Here is a 17,782-nt window from a genome sequence, read left to right as displayed (position 1 = left end):
TTTGGCGGGGTATGATATTTATGCCTCTGTAACTTTCTCATTGAATGTTTTTCATAAGTTATCTGCAGATAATCGCCAAAACGGAGGCTACCAGTATGCAAATGGAGGAGCCAAAAGAACGGCTCGCTCACCGATGCGATTCGGTTTCCATTCACTGAAAATATCTGTTCAAAAAGAGCCGTTTGCCCATCACTAGGCTACACTTGTCACGATCGTGTGGCGGATTAACGGACCAAAACGCAGCAGTTGGAAAATAAGCCATCTTCCTTTTATTATGAAGAAGGCAAGAAACGAAACAAAACACTGACACACTATACAAAACAAGAAAACGACCGTGAAGCTACTAACGTCGTGCACACCCAGGCTACAAACGTTTAACATAGACAATTACCCACAACCAATGAGAGCCTATGGCTACCCTAAATAAGGCTCCCAATCAGAGACAACCGAAATCAGCTGTCTCTAATTGGGAACTCATTCAGGTAACCATAGACTCTCCTAGATAACTAACCAACATAGACAACGCTAGACATCTACACTCAACACAAAACCATATACTACACCCCATAACCCCTTTACCATATAAACACCCAACACCAACAAAACATAAACATTCCCCATGTCACACCCTGACCTAACTAAAATAATAAAGAAAACAAAGAATACTAAGGCCAGGGCGTGACATAACCCCCCCCTTGAGGCGCGAACTCCGGGCGCACCATACACAGTCTAGGGGAGGGTCTGGGTGGGCTTCCCTCCACGGTGGCGGCTCCGGCTCTGGTCGCGGTCCCCACGTCACCACAGTACCTAACCACCTCCTAGGCTTCCTCCAAACGACCCCCCTCCACATTAACCCCATTGTATTAAGGGGCAGTTCCGGACTAAGGGACAGCTCCGGACTAAGGTCCAGTACCAGGGTAAGGGGCAGTACCAGGATCAGGGGCAGTACCAGGGTAAGGGGCAGTACCAGGGTAAGGGGCAGCACCAGGGTAAGGGGCAGCACCAGGGTAAGGGGCAGCACCAGGGTAAGGGGCAGCACCAGGGTAAGGGGCAGCACCAGGGTAAGGGGCAGCTCCAGGGTAAGGGGCAGCTCCGGACTGATGAATGGCAGCTCCGGACTGAGGGACTGCAGCTCCGGACTGAGGGACTGCAGCTCCGGACTGAGGGACGGCCCATGGCTGGCTGACTGATCTGGCTGCTCATGGCTGGCTAACGGATCTGGCTGCTCATGGCTGGCTGACGGATCTGGCTGCTCATGGCTGGCTGACGGATCTGGCTGCTCATGGCTGGCTGACGGATCTGGCTGCTCATGGCTGGCTGACGGATCTGGCTGCTCATGGCTAGCTGACGGATCTGGCTGCTCATGGCTAGCTGACGGATCTGGCTGCTCATGGCTAGCTGACGGATCTGGCTGCTCATGGCTAGCTGACGGATCTGGCTGCTCATGGCTAGCTGACGGATCTGGCTGCTCATGGCTAGCTGACGGATCTGGCTGCTCATGGCTAGCTGACGGATCTGGCTGCTCATGGCTAGCTGACGGATCTGGCTGCTCATGGCTAGCTGACGGATCTGGCTGCTCATGGCTAGCTGACGGATCTGGCTGCTCATGGCTGGCTGACGGATCTGGCTGCTTATGGCTGGCTGACTGATCTGGCTGCTCCTGTCTGGTTGGCGGCTCTGGCAGATCCTGTCTGGTTGGCGGCTCCGGCAGATCCTGTCTGGTTGGCGGCTCTGGCAGATCCTCTCTGACGGACGGCTCTAGCGGCTCCTGTCTGGCTGGCGGCTCTAGCGGCTCCTGTCTGGCGGACGGCTCAGTGGGCTCATGGCAGACGGGCGGCTTTGCAGGCTCATGGCAGACGGATGGCTCAGATGGCGCTGGGGAGACGGATGGCTCAGATGGCGCTTGGCAGACGGGCAGTTCAGTCATTGCTGTGCAGACGGCAGACTCCTGCCGGCTGAGGCGCACTGTAGGCCTGGTGCGTGGTGCCGGGACTGGTGGCACCGGGCTGGGGACACGCATCTCAGGGCTAGTGCGGGGAGCAGCAACAGGACGCACAGGACTCTGGGGACACACAGGAGGCTTGGTGCGTTGTTTAGACACTGGTGGTAAAGGGCTGGAGACACGCACCATATAGCTAGTGCGTGGAGGAGGCACTGGTGGTACTGGGTTGGGGCGGGGAGGTGGCGCCGGAAATACCGGACCGTGCAGGCGTACTGGCTCCCTTGAACGCCGAGCCTGCCCAACCTTACCTGGTTCTATGCTCCCCGTCGCCTGACCAGTGCGGGGAGGTGGAATAACCCGCACCGGCCTATGTAGGCGAACCGGGGACACCATGCGTAAGGCTGGTGCCATGTACGCCGGCCCGAGGAGACGCACTGGTGACCAGATGCGTTGGGCCGGCTTCATGACATACGGCTCAACGCTCAGTCTAGCCCGGCCGATACGTGGAGCTGAAATGTACCGAACCGGGCTATGCACGCGTACAGGAGACACCGTGCGCTCTACTGCGTAACACGGTGTCTGCCCGTACTCTCGCTCTCCACGGTAAGTACAGGGAGTAGGCGCAGGTTTCCTACCTGACTTCGCCACACTCCCTTTAAGGCCCCCCCCCAAGAAATTTTTGGGTTGTACTCACGGGTTTCCAGCCTTGTCTCCGTGCTGCCTCCTCATATCGCCTCCTCTCGGCTTTAGCTGCCTCCAGCTCTTCACGAGGAAGGCGATATTCTCCCGGTTGAACCCACGGCCCCTTACCATCCAGTATCTCCTCCCATGTCCATGAATCCTGTGTAGGTAGGTCCTGTTGCCGCTTTCCATGCCGCTTGGTCCTATGGTGGGTAATTCTGTCACGATCGTGTGGCGGATTAACGGACCAAAACGCAGCAGTTGGAAAATAAGCCATCTTCCTTTTAATATGAAGAAGGCAAGAAACGAAACAAAACACTGACACACTATACAAAACAAGAAAACGACCGTGAAGCTACTAACGTCGTGCACACCCAGGCTACAAACGTTTAACATAGACAATTACCCACAACCAATGAGAGCCTATGGCTACCCTAAATAAGGCTCCCAATCAGAGACAACCGAAATCAGCTGTCTCTAATTGGGAACTCATTCAGGTAACCATAGACTCTCCTAGATAACTAACCAACATAGACAACGCTAGACATCTACACTCAACACAAAACCATATACTACACCCCATAACCCCTTTACCATATAAACACCCAACACCAACAAAACATAAACATTCCCCATGTCACACCCTGACCTAACTAAAATAATAAAGAAAACAAAGAATACTAAGGCCAGGGCGTGACAACACTGACGAGTCACTTTCACGGGAAAGGGGGATACAACCGAATGCATTCATGTGAAAATATGTTTTCCGCGTTTAACCCCAACCCCCTCTGAATCAGATGCCTCAATCGACATCCAGGTCATCGACGCCCGGGGAACAGTTCTTGTTGGGGGTTAACTTGTTCTGAAGCGCTACCGTGGGCATATAACTACGTCGTATGATTTATGGATCGCAAAGGAATATAGGAGATTGACTTTATTTCGGTCAGTTCGACACCTTTAATACACTAGTCAACGCAAGCGGTCAATCAAAGAACAGCAAATAGGCTATGCACCCTGACACTGTGACTGACTATAGGCCAACGAAACAGGCAAAACAAAAGAATAATTCACAACGAAGTGGATTTCAACTCGTCGTTACTGCTTACATTACACGGGGCGTGTAAATTCGCTCACGGGAGGCGATGAAGCATCATGCTCTCCCTCCGTGGAAGAAATTCGACTGCAGCCAACCACAGCGCACAACGATAACACACGTACCGAGAGGCGGGACCGACAGCATTCTGACAAACCAGCAGTGTTTCCCTGTCATTGCTCGCTTTGTGATTGACAAGCGCCTGTCCTATCCAAAGATCACTAGACGATGCATATTGTTCATTCAAGCGGGGGAAAGGCTATAAGGACTTTTCTGACCCGCGAATTGAAACGTTTAAGTGAAAAGAAGCCTAGTTGAATTCATGAATTGGGGGAAAAAGTCGCTTACGGAGAACCCTGTTTCATGTTCAAACACACTTAAAAGATATTTGAAAGGTCAATTATGATAAGGTCAATAATCACACGCACATTCCCACACACACTCACCTCTTGAAAGAGCTATCTGGCCTTTCTTCCTGCACGCTCGCCCTCTGGTCCTCCGTAATAATGAAAACAAAAGACATCCTGCAGAAGGGAATTAGAGCAGAGTGCTATTAGAAGTCAGTAATTAATTTGCCTATTAAAGTAGCTCGTTTATCTTCATAAAACAATGAGATCAGTGTGAGTGTGTCCCGATCGGTCCAGCATGGTCTCGGTTTAAAATGGTCCTAATTACTTTCGGTTTTTATTGTAGTTGATGGAAAACATACTTTATCTCCACTGCCCAGATTGGATAAATAGGGCGAGTCCTTTAAAAGCAGATATTAGACATTCCATTAGCTTCAATGGATTTTCTCACTCTCCACTTCCCTCTCTCTCTTAGTTTAGGGGGAGGAGTGGAGGTGGGTTGTGTCGTTGTTGGGGCCACTGACTCTATCTGTCTCTGTCCTGCAGGCCTCTCCAGCTGGCTGCTCTGATCAATACTATGGATGGTTGGTTTGGATCCACCATTTTACTGCAATGATTTGAACTTACTCCATCCACCCGGTCCAGTGTCCACCCGTCCACCCTAGAAATGTCGGAAATTGTGCAGTTGGGCCGAGAGACTTGCTTTATAAATACATGGAGGGTGGACACACATAAATACAGTATGTGTTTGACCCCAGTGCACCTGCTGCGGCCCTGTGTTGGTTCTTTAAAAGGAAGAGAATGCCCAATGTGATCCTGAGTGAGCTGCAGCTGCCATGTGGATCACTCGACGTCTGACAGAAAAGGTTAAACACAGGAAGTTAAGGCTGGGACGATACCAGTATCACAATAATTTTTTTCCCATGGCATAAATGAGAACTCAAAGCAGACCAAACTCTTTGGTCCCTTAAAAACCTGCTGTGTGTCAAATATAGTGTCCTGTAACTTTGAAAATAAATAAATGTGACTATGGATGATGACATGTCTTCCTAAAGAAGTGAAATTGTGTGTTTTGTTTCCTTGCCACGATACTAACGAGTATTTGCGATACTGGTATCGTCCCGACCCTACTGGAAGAGGGACGTGAGGGGCAGGGGGGCACCCTCCACAAAGACTATTCCTGTCTGAAACACACTAACCCTACCAATGCTGATAACCTTCACGCAAATCCCCTCTCTCACATTGCCAGTCACTCGCCCAGATTTCACCTGACAAGATGGGAGATGGGATTCTAATTCTGCCCTTTTTTATTCTCCTCGTTCAAAACACACACTACTGTCCTCTCAAAACGCACACACACACACACACACACACACACACACACACACACACACACACACACACACACACACACACACACACACACACACACACACACACACACACACACACACACACACACTACTGTCCTCTCAAAACACACACACACACACACACACACACACACACACACACACACACACACACACACACACACAAACACACACCACACACACACACACACACACACACACACACACACACACACACACACACACACACACACACACACACACACACACACACAAACACACACCACACACACACACACACACACACACACACTACTGTCCTCTCAAAACACACACAGCCTCACAATCTCCAATTCACCACCTCAAAACTACTGGGAGGCATTCATCACTGCCAAATGCATCAAAGTATTGTACTTGGCATGATGGGTTAGGAGACTTGGAACACAAAGCTGTGCAGAGGAGGAGAGGAGAGAGGGATGCTCCTAAAGGAGGGATATCAACATGCAGGTGACAGAGGCAGACCGGAGGGAGACCAGAGGGGGTTGACAAGTGTTGCTTCGAGTCCACCTTTCACCTCCATGCTGTCACTTGCACTTTTTGTTGCGCCGGGTTGTGTCACTATGAATAAGTCAGATGCTCTTTCATGACCCGTTTTCTTTTTTTTACGGAGGAGGGGATGTTTGACTATGACAATGCATTTGACCTTTCATGCTTTGGAATACTAGAAGGATTCCGACGGCTCAGATATTTTGTTGAAACGTCGTAGGTAGGGAAATTACAGTTTTTTTTTTTTTAGTAGATGGTCATCGTCTACGTGACGATGGTGTTGAGGTTGATGGTGGCCTTCATCATCATCATGACAGTCAAGGTGTAAGAGAGAGAGAGCCTTGCCTCGATGCGGAATCTCCTGGCAGCTGCGCCGATGGGTGTCCTCTGAATTGTAGGCTGAAAGGGATGGTTGTTCCGTGGCTAGTGTCTCTGTATTGCACCGAACACTACAGCATGGTACAGAAAGACCTGCGTCAGAGAGTGGAGATAACTGCTGTAGCCTGCCTTTTTGATTTCCCTTCCTGGTGAATTTGAGCTGAGCTGTACTTATGGAAACGAGGAAGTCCTGTGGTTCCTATGATTGTTCGGGCTCAAAAGGAACATCTTTTATCCAGGAGACAAGGACGCGTGATTGACTGGAACGACACCACTGACTGAGCTCTCGAAGCACCGTCATGCAAAAACCTGTATAGCTCTGTGATGCCCAATCAAAGTGAGATCGCAAAAGTGAAATTGTCTGAAATGGCAGGCAATGAGGATTATGCAGAAAGATGTCTCTATGTTGCAATATTGTCTTTGTTGTTTCTTCTCGTTGGGGAGTGGTGTGTGTGTGTATTGTGTATTGTGTATAGTGACATAGTGCATGGCCGAGCAGCAGAATGTGCCCTTTTCAACCATGCCAGGTGCAAACTCCTCACTTTGGCAGCTGACAAACGGCTAAAACAACTAGGCTTTCAGCGAGGTGCTGAAACACAGAAGGACAGCATGGGGTCTGTTTATTCTGTACATCTCAGTTATTTAGAGGTTTGGAGGGTGAAACTGGAGATTCCACAATGTTTGTAGGCATTTCTTGTACATGTTGTACTTTCTTTCGGGTTCGTATTCAAAGATAAGCAAATGGATCTTCATGTTGCCGATGGACAGAATTTCCATAGCGAGGGAGAGACGAGAGGAAAAGGGGGAGGGAGAGAGCAAAATTAAAAGAAGGGCAGAGCACACGATAAACATCGCTCTTGCTCATCGCACAGTACATAACTTTGGACACGAGAGCCGCAGAGCCAACAGAAAGACAATATACACTGAACAAAAATATGAACGCAACATGTAAAGTGTTTCATGAGCTGAAATTAAAGATCCCAGAAATTGTCCATACGCACAAGAAGTGTATTTCTCTCAAATTTTGCGCTCAAATTTGTTTATATCCCTGTTAAAATGAGCATTTGTCACTTGCCAAGATAATCCATCCACTCGACAGGTTTGGCATATCAAGAAGCTGATTAAACAGCATGATCATTACACAGGTGCAGCTTGTGCAGTTTTGTCACACAACACAAATGTCTCAAGCTTTGAGGGAGCGTGCAATTGGCATGCTGACTGCAGGAATGTCAACCAGAGCTGTTGCCAATTGAATGTTTATTTCTCTACCATAAGCCGCCTCCAACGTTGTTTTAGAGATTTTTCCAGTACGTCCAACCGGCCTCAAACCGCAGACCAGGTGTATGGCGTCGTGACCAACAACAACAGGGCCTAATGGTTAGGGCCTAATGAATTTATTTAAATTGACTGATTTCCTTATATGAACTGTAACTCAGTAAAATCTTCCGGACCTCATTTTAATGGATTGTCGATACTTCAAGCTCAATTATTTGTGTTGCACAGCACTTTGATAGCCACAGAGGAGGGAGTAACCATAGTAGTCCATATGTTTCCCACAGCTCTTCGTCACTCACATCCTGTAGTGTCAAGTCGACTCTGATTCAAAACAATGTCAAAGGGAATGTACAGATGTAGGATCTTAATTTGATCACCCTGTTGCAGGAAGAAAGTGCAGGAAATGTAAAACTTGTGGTGTATTTCAGCATTTTCCACTTTTTACAATTCTAACTTGATTTTCCCCACACGAAAAATGTATCAACCCATTCACAAATGTCCATTCATTATAATTAAAAGCAAATCAAATTTTATTTGTCAAATGAGCCGAATACAACAGGTGTAGACTTTAACTGTTTTCTTTACCGTTAAGTGCTTACGTATGAGCCCTTTCCCAACCATTCAGAGTTAAAAAGTATAAAAGAGTTAAAAAGTATAAAAATAGAAAATAGTAACACTATAAAAAACAATAATGAGGCTAAATACAAGGAGTACCGGTACCGAGTTCACATAATAATTCAAATTTCCTGTTGCTGCGGGATTATTTCCCTGCTGTAGCAAACCGGCTCAAATTAAGATCCTACGTCTGTATTGACATGAAGTGATCAGCGGAGATAATGGTGAATGCCAATCTTTAAAACCTTTCATTGTTCTTGCTCTGTTTCGTTTGAATCCAGTAGGTCTTGTTGCTATAAACTTGGCCAGTCAGTCAGTCCGTCTCTCTTGTCCTTTAAGGCCCAGGACCTGTCTGTGTGTCAGTCTCAGTCCCAGCTCATCGATATGCAGCAGCCCTCATGAGTCTTGACTGACAGGCAGTGTAAAGTCCAGTGAGGAGAAGAGCAGAGAGGAGCTGCTGATCGATGGGCGAACGATTGCTGAGCCTTATCTTGTCAGCGGCGTCTGGTCGCAAGACACTCCCGATATCGGCTGCTTTTCAGCCGCCATCGAGCGTCATTATGTAAGAGCGCCAGGCGGGTGATGAGGGCGTGAGATTACAGCGAGGTGGGAGGGTCAAGCGACGGACTACCTCGTCTCCATCATCGCCTTGTTTTCTCGTTCTTTCTCTGTGTTTCCATATCTTTGTATCTGATCCCGCTCTCTTCTCAACATGTCAGGGTTGAGAAAATCAGTTAACGTTTCCATTACAGATATGTTTCAACTGTCTACTATGTCCTCATACATATCAATGATAAAGTGTCCTGTTGTCTGTGTTGAAGAACTGCTCTGGTTCTAAGCCCAGGTTCTAATTTGTGTGTGTGTGTGTTTGTGTGTGTGTTTCTCTTGCAGTTTAACTTTGTGGGCCGTATCCTGGGACCACGGGGGCTGACAGCCAAGCAGCTGGAGGCAGAGACAGGATGTAAAATCATGGTGCGTGGAAAAGGCTCCATGAGGGACAAGAAGAAGGTAAGGCGAGCACACACACACACACACACACACACACACACACACACACACACACACACACACACACACACACACACACACACACACACACACACACACACACACAACCACATACACTCGAACCCAACCACACACACACACACTTGTTTGCTCTTGGGGACCTAAAATGTATATCCATTTAAAATCCTATTTCCCCGAAACACCTAACCTTAAACCTAACCCTAACTTTAACCTATAATCCGAACCCCAAACCCCTAACCCTAATTCTACCCGTAACCTTAAAATGTCCCCACAAGGGATCATTTTCTTGTTTTACTATCCTTGTGTGGACTTTTGGTGATTTCAGGCCACCACGAGGATGGAAATACAAGACCACACACACACACACACACACACACACACACACACACACACACACACACACACACACACACACACACACACACACACACACACACACACACACACACACTCAGGCATTATAAACTCACCCTCACACACAGATTGCTATTTACAAAGTAAAACCTTACTTAATTTTCTCTCGTTATCGATCATGTCAGCAATTGACCGCCCTAATTTCTTCGTCTTTTCTCAGATGCCTTCCATTGATACGGGCTCCAGTCATTGTGTAAAACTGGTAGAGTGTGTTTTCATACTGTGTGCATGAGCAGTACTACTTACCCTCCAAGGGTGTGTCCACTAGTCTGCAGGGCCGTCTGAAGATCTCGGGTATTTCCTCCTATTGGGAAACAACAATCATTCCCCCCAAGCTGCACTGTCGCTCTGAGAGGGGCAGGTGTTCAAACATTGTCCTTGGCCTCAGATCTGTGGGATCCAGCAGCAGTGGGGCTCGATGGGCCCCCAGTCCAGCCTGTCCCTGTCCCTGAAACGTGACCATGTTGGGGCGGTGTGATCTTCTAACCCTGGCCCCTGTAGGATGGGAGAGGAGCACTGGGAGGTGGTCTGGGACCAGGGGGACTTCCATGCTCCTCTTAGACATACATGCGCACGTGCGCACGGACACATAGACAAACACACACACACACACACAGACATTTATTTATTTCCCATCTTTCTCTTTTCAGAGAAAGGTCAGTTTTTATTTCCACTGTATAAGCAGGGCCCTGCCTTCTATTTGGACAAGTGGTGTTAGTGGAGATGGTTATCTGAGCTCTTTCACAGAGTCCCAGTGGGGGGCGCTGGCAGAGAAAATAAAACAAGTGTCTCTGATATCCATGCTGTGGTCTCCTGCCCCCTTCCACGTCTGCTTCAGTTCGCCGTCCTGCAGAAACCCAGCTGCTCTATCTGTATCATATCTCCCACGACAGAGCGGGGTGAGGCTCTCTTTTTAGTTTCACCACCATGGTGTTAGTGATGAACTGTACTACAGGCTAAATCAAAACTACTGGTCTTCCTCGCATCATAAAGCACAGTCAATGACCCCCTCTTGTCCTTCCTCTGTTCGTCCATCTCTCCCGTTCCCAGGCTCTGTCTTCCCCTCCTTCCCTGTTTCGTTTTCTGTCTTTTCTCTCCGTCTCTCTCCGTCTCTCTCTCTCCCCCCCCTTCTCTCTCTCTCCCCCTCTCTCTGTGACTGAAGGGCGTTGTTGTTGCAGTGGTTATCGGGTTCCTCGCTACCTGCACGTATTTTATTAGATGACTGAGCAGCGCAGAGGCTGGTGTCCTTGTCCTCTGCGTACTGTCTCGTGCCACGTACACACTCCTTAAGTGAAACAAATGCCTGCCGACACAGATTGGGTCTTGTGGAATGCGGAAGGCGGTGTGGAAACACAGCACCACCACAGCAGCCAGCCAATAGATAACCATTCAGCAGCAGCGTTCCCACACTAACTCACGTAACCATAGGATGTGTGTTAGGAGCTCCAGTTCTAGCAGGGCTACGCGAAACCACACAAAACATTTATACGCCGGAGTGGGGCTTTCTCAGTTACGACAGAACGTCCTGCTATATTCAAATTGAAAGTACCAAAGTTGAATTCTGAGAATAGGAATATAGCGATCGTTGGAGAGCTTGGTGTAAAGTCAGCCCTGGAAGTGGAGAGATTGGTGTAAGGTCAGCCCTGGAATGGAGAGCTTGGTGTAAGGTCAGCCCTGGAATGGAGAGCTTGGTGTAAGGTCAGCCCTGGAAGTGGAGAGATTGGTGTAAGGTCAGCCCTGGAAGTGGAGAGCTTGGTGTAAGGTCAGCCCTGGAAGTGGAGAGCTTGGTGTAAGGTCAGCCCTGGAAGTGGAGAGCTTGGTGTAAGGTCAGCCCTGGAAGTGCAGAGCTTGGTGTAAGGTCAGCCCTGGAAGTGGAGAGCTTGGTGTAAGGTCAGCCCTGGAAGTGGAGAGCTTGGTGTAAGGTCAGCCCTGGAAGTGGAGAGCTTGGTGTAAGGTCAGCCCTGGAAGTGGAGAGCTTGGTGTAAGCTCAGCCCTGGAAGTGGAGAGCTTGGTGTAAGCTCAGCCCTGGAAGTGGAGAGCTTGGTGTAAGGTCAGCCCTGGAAGTGCAGAGCTTGGTGTAAGGTCAGCCCTGGAAGTGGAGAGCTTCGTGTAAGGTCAGCCCTGGAAGTGGAGAGCTTGGTGTAAGGTCAGCCCTGGAAGTGGAGAGCTTGGTGTAAGGTCAGCCCTGGAAGTGGAGAGCTTGGTGTAAGGTCAGCCCTGGAAGTGGAGAGCTTGGTGTAAGGTCAGCCCTGGAAGTGGAGAGCTTGGTGTAAGGTCAGCCCTGGAAGTGGAGAGCTTGGTGTAAGGTCAGCCCTGGAAGTGGAGAGCTTGGTGTAAGGTCAGCCCTGGAAGTGGAGAGCTTGGTGTAAGGTCAGCCCTGGAAGTGGAGAGCTTGGTGTAAGGTCAGCCCTGGAAGTGGAGAGCTTGGTGTAAGGTCAGCCCTGGAAGTGGAGAGCTTGGTGTAAGCTCAGCCCTGGAAGTGGAGAGCTTGGTGTAAGGTCAGCCCTGGAAGTGCAGAGCTTGGTGTAAGGTCAGCCCTGGAAGTGGAGAGCTTGGTGTAAGGTCAGCCCTGGAAGTGGAGAGCTTGGTGTAAGGTCAGCCCTGGAAGTGGAGAGCTTGGTGTAAGGTCAGCCCTGGAAGTGGAGAGCTTGGTGTAAGGTCAGCCCTGGAAGTGGAGAGCTTGGTGTAAGGTCAGCCCTGGAAGTGGAGAGCTTGGTGTAAGGTCAGCCCTGGAAGTGGAGAGCTTGGTGTAAGGTCAGCCCTGGAAGTGGAGAGCTTGGTGTAAGGTCAGCCCTGGAAGTGGAGAGCTTGGTGTAAGGTCAGCCCTGGAAGTGGAGAGCTTGGTGTAAGGTCAGCCCTGGAAGTGGTGTGATGTTTGAGTCAAATGGTGGCACAGCAGGTGGTGTCTACAGCCTTGGAGTGGGCGGGGTCTCAGCAGCGCTGGGCAGTGATTGCCTCAGTGTCTCTCAGTGTGACAGACATTAGTGCTCTGTTGTGTGCTCTGGTGCTGTGGGAAGGAGGCTCGCCAGGTTAGCTTAATGAATTGTGCGTCCATGACCAGTGGTAAAAAAGGCAGCAGACTATAGGACGGGGGCCAGATGAGGGCTGCACCGTGTGTCCCTGGCAGCAGTAGCGGCACTGCCGCCTCCTCGTCCTTCTGCTGCTGCTGGCACTGTAAGCTGGTGAAAAATATCACAGATACATACACCTACTCTACACATTCTGTTTGCATCTCTTTTTCTCTTCCTTTCTCTCTCTCTCTCTCTGCTTTACACACGTACATGAGCACACAAACATAACCAACCACACAGGCCGTTGTCTTTACAAAGACAGACTCCGTCTTCAACTGCTCGAGGCCCTCCAGCTATTACAGTTATTATGGCTGTCAGAGTGGCTTCACACAGATCTACTCTACTCTAGTCCCATACCCACACTGCCTACTCAACTCGCACAGCACATCGCTTCTACAGTAGCTCCTATTCTCTAAGACACTGTGTGTGTGTGTGTGGCTGTGTGTGCGTATCTCTCACTCACTCACACTCTCTCTCTCTCTCTCTCTCTCTCTCTCTCTCTCTCTCTCTCTCTCTCTCTCTCTCTCTCTCTCTCTCTCTCTCTCAGTTCATTAGAGTCTGGGAATAACTTTCCAAGTTGCTCTGTTAAAGCAACACTGTGCATAGTACACATAGATATCAGTGTTGTTTGTTGCATCAGTGTTGCCGCAGGTCTCCAAGCGACACTAGACTAGCTAACCGTGCAGCTAACCTTGAGCTCATGGCTTAGCGGTTTGAATTAGTGTGCTGAATCTTAAGGTTCTCCTTAATTACTGTCTCCTCTTAGCATATATTCTGCCAGACAGCATGTCTGGCTCAGCAGGGACAATACTGAGCCAACCAAAATTGGTCCTGTGAAAGTTCCCAGAACATTTGTTAGGTTGACACAAATGTTCTCATGTAACATAAAACTGTCCAGTGGTGCTGATTATGCACGTTTGTAAAAACGTTTGCCTGTGGTTGCAAGAACGTTCCCAGAGCACGTTCCTTCTGTTCTTTAAAGGTTCCCAGAATGTTTCATTAGGTTGTGGGAACGGTCTGGTGGGAACACAAAAGATGTGCTCTCAAAACACAGCAACTGTTCAGTTGTGTGGCTACAATGTGTCATTAGGGTGCAGAAAACATTCACGTAATGTTACAAGAAACACTTTTTTTGAATGTTCTTTAGAGGTTCTTAACACATTTATTTAGGTTGTGGTAACATTGTGGGGATATGACAAGAGACAAAACACAAAAACTTTACAATGGTTCTATTAGGTTGGGAAAATATGTTGCAGGAAGATTCCCAGAACACTTTTTAAAAATGTTCTTTAGAAGTTCCTAAAACATTTCTTTAGGTTGTAGGAAAATAGTGGGGATATACAGTATACACTAGGTTGCCAGTCTATTAGGTACACCCATCTAGTACCGGGTCGGGCCACCTTTGCCTCCAGAACAGACGGAATTCTTCGGGACATGGGTGTACAAGGTGTCGGAAACATTCCACAGTAATGTTGGTCCATGACATCAAGCAGTTGTTGCAGATTGGACGGCGGTATGTTCACGCCGCAAACAGCCCATTCCATCTCATCCCAAAGATGCTCTATTGGGTTTGGTCAGCAACAATGTTCAGATAAGCTGTGGCGTTCAATCGTTGCTCAGTTGGTTTCAAGTGACCTGACGTGTGCCAGGAAAACATTCCCCACACCAGTACACCACCACCGCCAGCCTGTACCTTTGACACCAGGCAGGATGGGTCCATGGACTCATGCTGCTAACACCAAATCCTGACTCTGCCATCAGCATGACGTGACAGGAACCGTGATTAGTTGGACCAGGCAATGTTTTCCCACTCCTCAATTGTCCAGTGTTGGTGATCGCATGCCCACTGGAGCAGCTTCTTCTTGTTTTTAGCTGATAGGAGTGGAACCCGGTGTTGTGGTCAGCTAAAATAGCCCATCCATGACAAGGATCGACGAGTTGTGCGTCCCGGGATGCCGGTCTGCACACCACTGTTGTACTGCGCCATTATTTGTCTGCCTGTGGCCCGCCTGTTAGCTTGCATGATTCTTGCTATTGTCCTTCGACCTCTCTCTTCCGACTGAATGTTTTTTATTTGTCGCATCATTCTCGATACACCCTAGACACTGTCGTGCGTGAAAAGCCCAAGACGGCAGTCGTTTCTGAAATACTGAATCCAACGTGCCTGGTACCAACGTGCCTGGTACCAACGTGCCTGGTACCAACGTGCCTGGTAGCAACGGTCGTGCCACGCTCAAAATCGCTTAGGTCACTCGTTTTGCCCATTTTAACGTCCAATTGAACAGTAATTGAATGCCTTGATGTCTGTCTGCTTGCTTTATATAACATTCCAAGGCCATGTGACTCACTGTAGGAGCGATCAGTTTTCGTGAACGGGGTGGTGTACCTAATAAACTAGCCACTGAGTGTACACAACAGGACAGATTTTGATGCCATTCTTCCCATAATGATAATGTGTTATCTTACTGTTAAGGAAGTTAATTGCACAGCAGTCTAGGTAGCAACAGATATGGGCAGTTATCTGGAATCACATAAACATTTACTGTACAAACATGTTTTTACCATATTTTGTTGACAGTCACAAGCAGGGATTGAATCTGGGAGTTTATAAGCATTATCCCTGGAATGAATCCGTTGCGTCACTGGGATGGGACTAACAAAAATATAAAGTTGTTGACAGCTTCACACTGACTTTCAGGTCTTGGTCTTTGTCTTTGCAAAGGAGAGGGTAAGTGAATGTAGAAAAATAAGTATCCTGTATTATTTCTTACTCTATCAGTCTTCTTTATATACTGTAATGTTGGGATGTTTTGACTTTTATTTTCCCCCAAAATCGTGACTTCAAAAATCATGTTAAGTCATTGCCTTGTCGATTGCGGTTAGGTCCACATAGAGTGCCTTCAGAAAGTATTCACACCCCTTGACTTTTTCCACATTTTGTTGTGTTACAAAGTGGGATTAAAATGGATTTAATTGCCATTTTATGTCAACGATCTACACAAAATAGTGTGTAATATTGAAGAAAAATTCTAGTATAATTTTTTTTTTTTTACATGAATATATCTTGATTATGTGTTAGAATCACCTTTGTCAGCGATTACAGCTGTGAGCCTTTCAAGGTAAGTCTCCAAAAGCTTTCTATACCTGGAGTGCAACATTTGCCCATTATTCTTTTCAAAATTCTTCAAGCTCTGTCAAATTGGTTGTTGATAGATGCTCGACAACCATTTTCAGGTCTTGCCACAGATCTTCAAGCAGATTTAAGTAAAAATTGTAACTCGTCCACTCAGGAACATTCACTGTCTTCTTGGTAAACAACTCCAGTGTAGATTTGACCTTGTGTTTTAGGTTATTGTACTGCTGAAACGTGAATTCATCTCCCAGTGTCTGGTTGAAAGCAGGCTTGAACCAGGCTTCCACAGATTTTGCCTGTGCTTAGTTCCATCCCGTTTCTTTTTTATCCTGAAAAACGATTATAAGCCCACCCATAACATGATGACATGATGCAGCCACCACTATGCTTGAAAATATGGAGGGTGGTACTCAGTAATGGGTTGTATTGGATTTGCCCCAAAATAACACTTTGTATTCAGGACAGAAAGTGAATTGCTTTGCCACGTTTTTTTTGCAATATTTCTTTAGTCAAATCAAATCAAGTTTATTTTAAATAGAAACCCAGCCTAAAACCCCAAACAGCAAGCAATGCAGGTGTAGAAGCACGGAGGCTAGGAAAAACTCCCTAGAAAGGCCAAAACCTAGGAAGAAACCTAGAGAGGAACCAGGCTATGAGGGGTGGCCAGTCCTCTTCTGGCTGTGCCGGGTGGAGATTAAAACAGAACATGGCCAAGATGTTCAAATGTTCATAAATGACCAGCATGGTCAAAATAATAATCAGGAGTAAATGTCAGTTGGCTTTTCATAGCCGATCATTAAGAGTATCTCTACCGCTCCTGCGGTCTCTAGAGAGTTGAAAACAGCAGGTCTGGGACAGGTAGCACGTCCGGTGGACAGGTCAGGGTTCCATAGCCGCAGGCAGAACAGTTGAAACTGGAACAGCAGCAAGGCCAGGTGGACTGGGGACAGCAAGGAGTCATCATGCCCGGTAGTCCTGACGCATGGTCCTAGGGCTCAGGTCCTCCGAGAGAGAAAGAAAGAGAGAAGTAAAGAAAACACAGGACACCGGATAAGACAGGAGAAGTACTCCAGATATAACCAACTGACCCTAGCCCCCCGACACATAAACTACTGCAGCATAAATACTGGTTTTACATAAATAAGATTTAGTGCCTTGTTGCAAACAGGATGCATGTTTTGGTAATTATTTTTATTCTGCTTCCTTCTTTTCACTCTGTCAATTTGGTTAGTATTGTGGAGTAACTACAATGTTGTTCCTCATCCTCATCCTCAGTTTTCTCCTATCAGAGCCTTTAAACTCTGTAACTGTTTTAAAGTCACCATTGGCCTCATTGGGAAATTCCTGGGTGGTTTCTTTCCTCTCCGGCAACTGAGTTAGGAAGGACGCCTGTATCCTTGTAGTGACTAGGTGTATTGATACACCTTCCAAAGTATAATAATAGCTTCACCATGCTCAAAGGGATATTCAATGTCTGCTTTTTTTTATTTTTAACAATTTACCAATTATTGGTGCCCTTCTTTGCAAGGCATTGGAAAAACTCCCTGGTCTTTGTGGTTGAATCTGTTTGAAATGCACTGCTCGACTGAGGGACCTTACAGATCTTTTTATGTGTGGGGTACAAAGATGAGATAGTCATTCAAAAATCATGTTAAACACTATTATTTCACATAGAGTCCATGCAACTTATTATGTTACTTGTTAAGCAAATTCTTACTCCTGAATTTATTTAGGCTTGCCATAACAAAGCGGTCGAATACTTATTGACTCAATTAATTTGTCAAATATCTGAAAACACTTACCCACTTGGACGTCATGGGGTATTGAGTGTAGGCCAGTGACAAAAGAAATCTAAATGTAATCCATTTTAAATTCAGGCTGTAACAAGGAGTGTGAATACATTCTG

The 17,782-nt window shown here is 47.4% G+C and overlaps 1 protein-coding gene across 3 annotated transcripts in view; it reads left to right on the top strand.

Moving 5' to 3' along the window:
* Positions 1–17,782, top strand: part of LOC129852688 (KH domain-containing RNA-binding protein QKI-like) — a 103,584-nt gene that overhangs the window by 33,403 nt on the left and 52,399 nt on the right. For all 3 annotated transcript variants that reach the window (XM_055918304.1, XM_055918295.1, XM_055918292.1), the window contains exon 3: positions 9,121–9,237. In XM_055918304.1, the coding sequence (XP_055774279.1) occupies positions 9,121–9,237 (117 nt within the window). The remainder of the gene's footprint in view (positions 1–9,120; positions 9,238–17,782) is intronic.

Source organism: Salvelinus fontinalis, chromosome 1 (genome assembly GCF_029448725.1).
Source record: "Salvelinus fontinalis isolate EN_2023a chromosome 1, ASM2944872v1, whole genome shotgun sequence".
Lineage (NCBI taxonomy): Eukaryota > Metazoa > Chordata > Actinopteri > Salmoniformes > Salmonidae > Salvelinus > Salvelinus fontinalis.
The sequence above is the reverse complement of the archived record's forward strand: the minus strand, read 5'-3'. Positions and strand labels throughout refer to the sequence as shown.